The following is a 6,319-nucleotide window of genomic DNA, read 5'->3' as shown; positions in this document are numbered from 1 at the left end:
TCGACTAGTGCGCACGTGATTCGATTGGCATCGAATGGGAATTAAAATCCAATAAGATACTTCAACCATGGCGTTGAATGTAGTAATTGTGAGGTAGAGTATGTAGTCGGAGTTAAAGTTTGTACTTTTCAAATTACCAAAGGGGGAGGGGAAGGACGAGGGGACTCGGAAGTCCTTCGTCATCACAGGAACACTTCCCCCCTCAGCGTATAAATCACGTGAGGCGGACTCTTCTTCCTCTTTCTTCCCCGTTTTGGTGAGTGTGCCTCGTTTCTGAGCGAATCCTTCGCCATCTCTGTGGAAATCTTTCCTCCGCTCACCCCACATCCCATCGAACGTGTTCGCTAGTCGTTCGTTTCTTGAATATGCTGGAAATTCCGAGCCGCCTCGTTGTTGGTTCGTATGTGAAAGCAATGACAATGTGTGGTCTCTTCGGGGCTCTGTTCGTCGTCGCCATGACGGGTTCGCCACGACTGTTGCGTTTTACGATTCCTTTTTTTTGTTGTTGTTTTTACTGTTTTCATGTCCATCCTGAAGGTTCTATAGTGATTTTGCCCGTGAGATTTTTTTTTGTGTGGATATAAAGCGTTTGGTGTATTCGTTTCAAGGTGGATTTCTCCGATGCCATTGTGTGTTTCCTCGGCCGCCATGCCTTGCGGTGCGGTGCCGGGTCAGTTCCAACCTGCCAGCTCAACCTGTGTGGACCCATTCTCTTGGTTGTTCCAAGTGGAGCTTCAAGTTTCTGAACTTTAATGGCGTTTTGTACGACTAACGCATGGTTATTGAGAGGCCTAACTTGCATGGTGATGCAGGGTGTGGTTTTGAGTTCGCTGGGTCGACTTGACCTCCTTCCCTTCCCTCACCAATGTCCTTGAATCCAATGAACGTCCTTTTGGCTCTCCATTCGACTTTTCGTGTTAACGGCCTTGGTGTGAAAGTAGTTTAAAGAGGGCCAGAAGCTCCAAGCAATGGCGTTGCAGTGCTATTCCACGTTGCACGCAACTTGCCGCCATTTTGTGACCACGCTGTGATTCAGCATCACCCCCATATCCCTCACCCTGTTCACCCGCCCTCATATCCCTGTTCACCCGCCCTCATATCCCTGTTCACCCGCCCTCATATCCCTGTTCACCCGCCCTCATATCCCTGTTCACCCCCCATATCCCTCGTCACCCTGTGCACCCCCTCCCCCATATCCCTCGTCACCCTGTGCACCCCCCCATATCCATATCCCTCCTCACCCTGTTCACCCCCCCCATATCCATATCCCTCCTCACCCCCCATATCCCTCCTCACCCTGTTCACTCCCCCATATCCCTCCTCACCCTGTTCACCCCCCATATCCCTCCTCACCCTGTTCACCCCCCATATCCCTCCTCACCCTGTTCCCCCCATATCCCTCCTCACCCTGTTCACCCCCCCATATCCCTCCTCGCCCTGTTCACCCCCCCATATCCCTCCTCGCCCTGTTCACCCCCATATCCCTCCTCGCCCTGTTCACCCCCCATATCCCTCCTCGCCCTGTTCACCCCCCCATATCCCTCCTCGCCCTGTTCACCCCCCATATCCCTCCTCACCCTGTTCACCCCCCCATATCCCTCCTCACCCTGTTCACCCCCCATATCCCTCCTCACCCTGTTCACCCCCCATATCCCTCCTCGCCCTGTTCACCCCCCCATATCCCTCCTCACCCTGTTCACACCCCCCATATCCCTCCTCACCCTGTTCACCCCCCCCATATCCCTCCTCACCCTGTTCACCCCCCATATCCCTCCTCACCCTGTTCACCCCCCATATCCCTCCTCGCCCTGTTCACCCCCCATATCCCTCCTCGCCCTGTTCACCCCCCATATCCCTCCTCGCCCTGTTCACCCCCCATATCCCTCCTCGCCCTGTTCACCCCCCATATCCCTCCTCGCCCTGTTCACCCCCATATCCCTCCTCGCCCTGTTCACCCCCCCATATCCCTCCTCACCCAGTTCACCCCCCATATCCCTCCTCACCCAGTTCACCCCCCATATCCCTCCTCACCCAGTTCACCCCCCATATCCCTCCTCACCCAGTTCACCCCCGATATCCCTCCTCACCCAGTTCACCCCCGATATCCCTCCTCACCCAGTTCACCCCCGATATCCCTCCTCACCCAGTCCACCCCCATATCTTCCTCCTCACCCTGTTCACCCCCCATATCCCTCCTCGCCCTGTTCACCCCCCATATCCCTCCTCGCCCTGTTCACCCCCCATATCCCTCCTCGCCCTGTTCACCCCCATATCCCTCCTCGCCCTGTTCACCCCCATATCCCTCCTCGCCCTGTTCACCCCCCATATCCCTCCTCGCCCTGTTCACCCCCCATATCCCTCCTCGCCCTGTTCACCCCCCCATATCCCTCCTCGCCCTGTTCACCCCCCATATCCCTCCTCGCCCTGTTCACCCCCCCATATCCCTCCTCGCCCTGTTCACCCCCCATATCCCTCCTCGCCCTGTTCACCCCCCATATCCCTCCTCGCCCTGTTCACCCCCCATATCCCTCCTCGCCCTGTTCACCCCCATATCCCTCCTCACCCAATTCAACCCCCATATCCCTCCTTTCCATGTTCGCCCCCCCATATCCCTCCTCACCCTGTTCACCCCCCATATCCCTCCTCACCCAGTTCACCCCCCGATATCCCTCCTCACCCAGTCCACCCCCCATTCTTCCTCCTCACCCAGTTCACCCCCCATTCTTCCTCCTCACCCAGTTCACCCCCCATATCCCTCCTCACCCTGTTCACCCCCCATATCCCTCCTCACCCTGTTCACCCCCCATATCCCTCCTCACCCTGTTCACCCCCCATATCCCTCCTCACCCTGTTCACCCCCCCATATCCCTCCTCACCCTGTTCACCCTCCCAATATCCCTCCTCACCCTGTTCACCCCCCATATCCCTCCTCACCCTGTTCACCCCCCCATATCCCTCCTCACCCTGTTCACCCCCATATCCCTCCTCACCCAGTTCACCCCCCGATATCCCTCCTCACCCAGTCCACCCCCATATCCCTCCTCACCCAGTTCACCCCCCATATCCCTCCTCACCCATTTCAACCCCCATATCCCTCCTTTCCATGTTCGCCCCCCCATATCCCTCCTCACCCTGTTCACCCCCATATCCCTCCTTAGTTTGTTCACCCCCATATCCCTACTTTGTTCACCCCCCATATCCCTCCTTAGTTTGTTCACCCCCCCATATCCCTCCTTAGTTTGTTCACCCCCCATATCCCTCCTTAGTTTGTTCACCCCCCCATATCCCTCCTTAGTTTGTTCACCCCCCCATATCCCTCCTTAGTTTGTTCACCCCCCCATATCCCTCCTTCGTTTGTTCACCCCCCCCATATCCCTCCTTAGTTTGTTCACCCCCCATATCCCTCCTTAGTTTGTTCACCCCCCCATATCCCTCCTTAGTTTGTTCACCCCCCATATCCCTCCTTAGTTTGTTCACCCCCCATATCCCTCCTTAGTTTGTTCACCCCCCCCCATATCCCTCCTTAGTTTGTTCACCCCCCATATCCCTCCTTAGTTTGTTCACCCCCCATATCCCTCCTTAGTTTGTTCACCCCCCATATCCCTCCTCACCCTGTTCACCCCCCATATCCCTCCTCACCCTGTTCACCCCCATATCCCTCCTTAGTTTGTTCACCCCCCCCCATATCCCTCCTCACCCAGTTCACCCCCCCACCCCCATATCCCTCCTCACCCAATTCAACCCCCATATCCATCCTTTCCACGTTCACCACCCCATATCCATCCTTTCCACGTTCACCACCCCATATCCATCCTTATCCTGTTCACCTCCATCCATCTGATGATAATTAAATAAACCAACTCGTGTCCAAACCATCTGTAACTGACTTTTACATGCTGTGATGGCAGTTGCTGGTGATTGCTTGTGGTGTGGCTCTCAGTGCATGTTCTTGAATTTGCTTAATCATATTTGTAATTGAAATTGCTAGCCCACCAAGGCATGGTAATGTTAGTATAAATATTTCAATCTTGTATTGACATTTAAACTTTTTTGTTTGTTTTTACCTTCATTTATCATTCCCCCCCTCCCCCCCCCCCCAAAGCGTTCACATTTGCTGGCAACTTGAGCCTCCAGCACTGCCAACATGCCCAAGGAGAAGATTCACATCAACATTGTTGTCATTGGCCATGTCGATTCTGGGAAGTCCACAAGCACTGGCCATCTTATCTACAAATGTGGTGGAATCGACGTTCGTACCATCACCAAGTTTGAGAAGGAAGCCGCCGAGGTACCATTGAGCAAATTGTCTCCGTTGTGTGAATTTAATTGCTTGATTAATACTCTTTACTATTACTTATTGTTGCTTTTCCGAGTGCTCATCTATTTTATTTTGCAGATGGGAAAGGGTTCGTTCAAATACGCTTGGGTGCTTGACAAACTGAAGGCAGAGCGTGAGCGTGGTATCACCATTGACATCTCCCTGTGGAAGTTTGAATCTGTCAAATACCTTGTAACTATTATTGATGCTCCCGGTCACAGAGATTTCATCAAGAACATGATCACAGGAACGTCTCAGGTGTGGTTTGGTTCGTTGTTGTTTTCTGATTGGTGCAGGTGGGAATTGAATGTGAAAATAATGGTATTTACTTATTTTAACCTCTCTCTCAGGCTGACTGTGCTGTGCTCATTGTTGCTGCTGGCACGGGAGAGTTTGAGGCGGGGATATCCAAAAACGGGCAGACCCGTGAGCATGCGCTTTTGGCTTACACACTTGGTGTCAAGCAGCTGATTGTCTGCGTGAACAAGATGGACTCAACCGAGCCCCCCTATAGCGAGGGACGCTACAATGAAATAGTCAAGGAGGTGTCCAGCTACATCAAGAAGATTGGTTATAACCCAGCAACTGTTGCCTTCGTGCCAATTTCAGGCTGGCACGGTGACAACATGCTGGAGCAAAGCAAGAATGTACGTTCTGAGATTTTCTTGTTTGTGGACATTGTCTTTGGTGAAGGGGCTTTCAAAGCATGTTCTCTAAACTATCTCTAAAATTGTGCTGTTGCAGATGGCGTGGTTTAAAGGCTGGAAAGTGGAACGCAAGGAAGGAGTAAGCACTGGATTCACCCTCCTGCAGTCCCTTGACTCTGTGGTACCACCATCCCGCCCAACCGATAAGCCTCTGCGTTTGCCTCTGCAGGATGTGTACAAAATTGGAGGTGTGTAGACTACGTTAGTTTTTGGAAATGATTGTTGTATATTGCTTTTTAAAAATATTTTTATTTATGTTTATGTATTTTATTGATTTCCTCCAGGCATTGGAACTGTGCCTGTGGGCCGTGTTGAGACTGGCATATTGAAGCCTGGTGTGGTGGTCACATTTTCTCCGGCGGGCTTAAGCACGGAGGTGAAGTCTGTGGAGATGCACCATGAGGCACTGTCCGAGGCGCAGCCTGGTGATAATGTGGGCTTCAACGTGAAGAACGTCTCTGTGAAGGAAATCCGTCGTGGGAATGTCGTTGGAAACAGCAATAATTGCCCCCCACAGCAATGCAGCACATTCACAGCTCAGGTAAGTTTTTTTTTTGTTTTTTTTTGCTTCCTGAATGACGCTTGGTTTGAGGAATCTCATCGTGTTGATGTGAACCTTCTGAATCATTTTTCAGGTGATTGTTCTGAACCATCCTGGTGAGATTGGTGCCGGATACACGCCGGTGCTGGACTGCCACACTGCTCACATTGCCTGCAAGTTCGCCGAGCTTCAGGAGAAGATCGATCGCCGTTCTGGCAAAAAGCTGGAGGACAACCCATCAAAAATCAAGTCTGGAGATGCAGCCATTGTGTTGATGATCCCCTCAAAACCCATGTGTGTGGAGTCCTTTTCCGAGTTTCCACCCCTCGGTACGTGAACACTGACTCCTGACTGGTTTGCCAATATCTGTTGCCATCATGATTTTGCAGTTTGGCTGATTATTTATTTGTGTGCTCGTTTCATTTTGCAGGTCGCTTTGCTGTTCGTGACATGAGGCAGACCGTGGCTGTTGGTGTCATAAAGTCCGTCGTGAAGAAGGAAAAAGATACCAAGGTGACCAAGTCTGCTTCGAAAGCCGCAAAGAGATGAACGTGCTTCCCCATTGAATGCTTTGTTTGCAGACGGCTTTTCGTTAAATTCAGACCATCATACAAAGTGTTGCCGTTTGGAAGTGTGTGCGACTCGCTAGTTGCAATTATGGTGTTTTTGATTTTGATGCAGTGGAAACATCACAGGAGGAAAAACTGAAGTATGGCATTTGTGACGCAAATTTAATAAACATCCCGATATGAA

At 51.9% G+C, this 6,319-nt stretch overlaps 1 protein-coding gene across 2 annotated transcripts; it reads left to right on the top strand.

Annotated features, from left to right (window-relative positions):
• Positions 1 to 202: 202 nt before the first annotated feature.
• Positions 203 to 6,319, top strand: LOC147017436 (elongation factor 1-alpha, somatic form-like). 2 transcript variants are annotated; one of them, XM_085847096.1, is made up of 8 exons: positions 203 to 256; positions 4,103 to 4,288; positions 4,397 to 4,576; positions 4,669 to 4,965; positions 5,063 to 5,213; positions 5,310 to 5,566; positions 5,661 to 5,895; positions 5,997 to 6,319. In XM_085847096.1, the coding sequence occupies exons 2-8, from the start codon at positions 4,145 to 4,147 to the stop codon at positions 6,113 to 6,115; spliced, it is 1,383 nt and encodes a 460-aa protein (XP_085703222.1). In that variant the 5' UTR covers positions 203 to 256; positions 4,103 to 4,144; the 3' UTR covers positions 6,116 to 6,319. The 2 variants fall into 2 exon arrangements, with proteins under 2 accessions (XP_085703222.1, XP_085703223.1); XM_085847097.1 differs by lacking the exon at positions 203 to 256 and adding an exon at positions 614 to 670.

Source organism: Eptatretus burgeri, chromosome 11 (genome assembly GCF_056783735.1).
Source record: "Eptatretus burgeri isolate ZD-2024b chromosome 11, Ebu_testis_v1, whole genome shotgun sequence".
Classification (NCBI taxonomy): Eukaryota; Metazoa; Chordata; class Myxini; order Myxiniformes; family Myxinidae; genus Eptatretus; species Eptatretus burgeri.
Note: the sequence above shows the minus strand (reverse complement) of the source record. Positions and strands in the feature narration are given on the sequence as shown.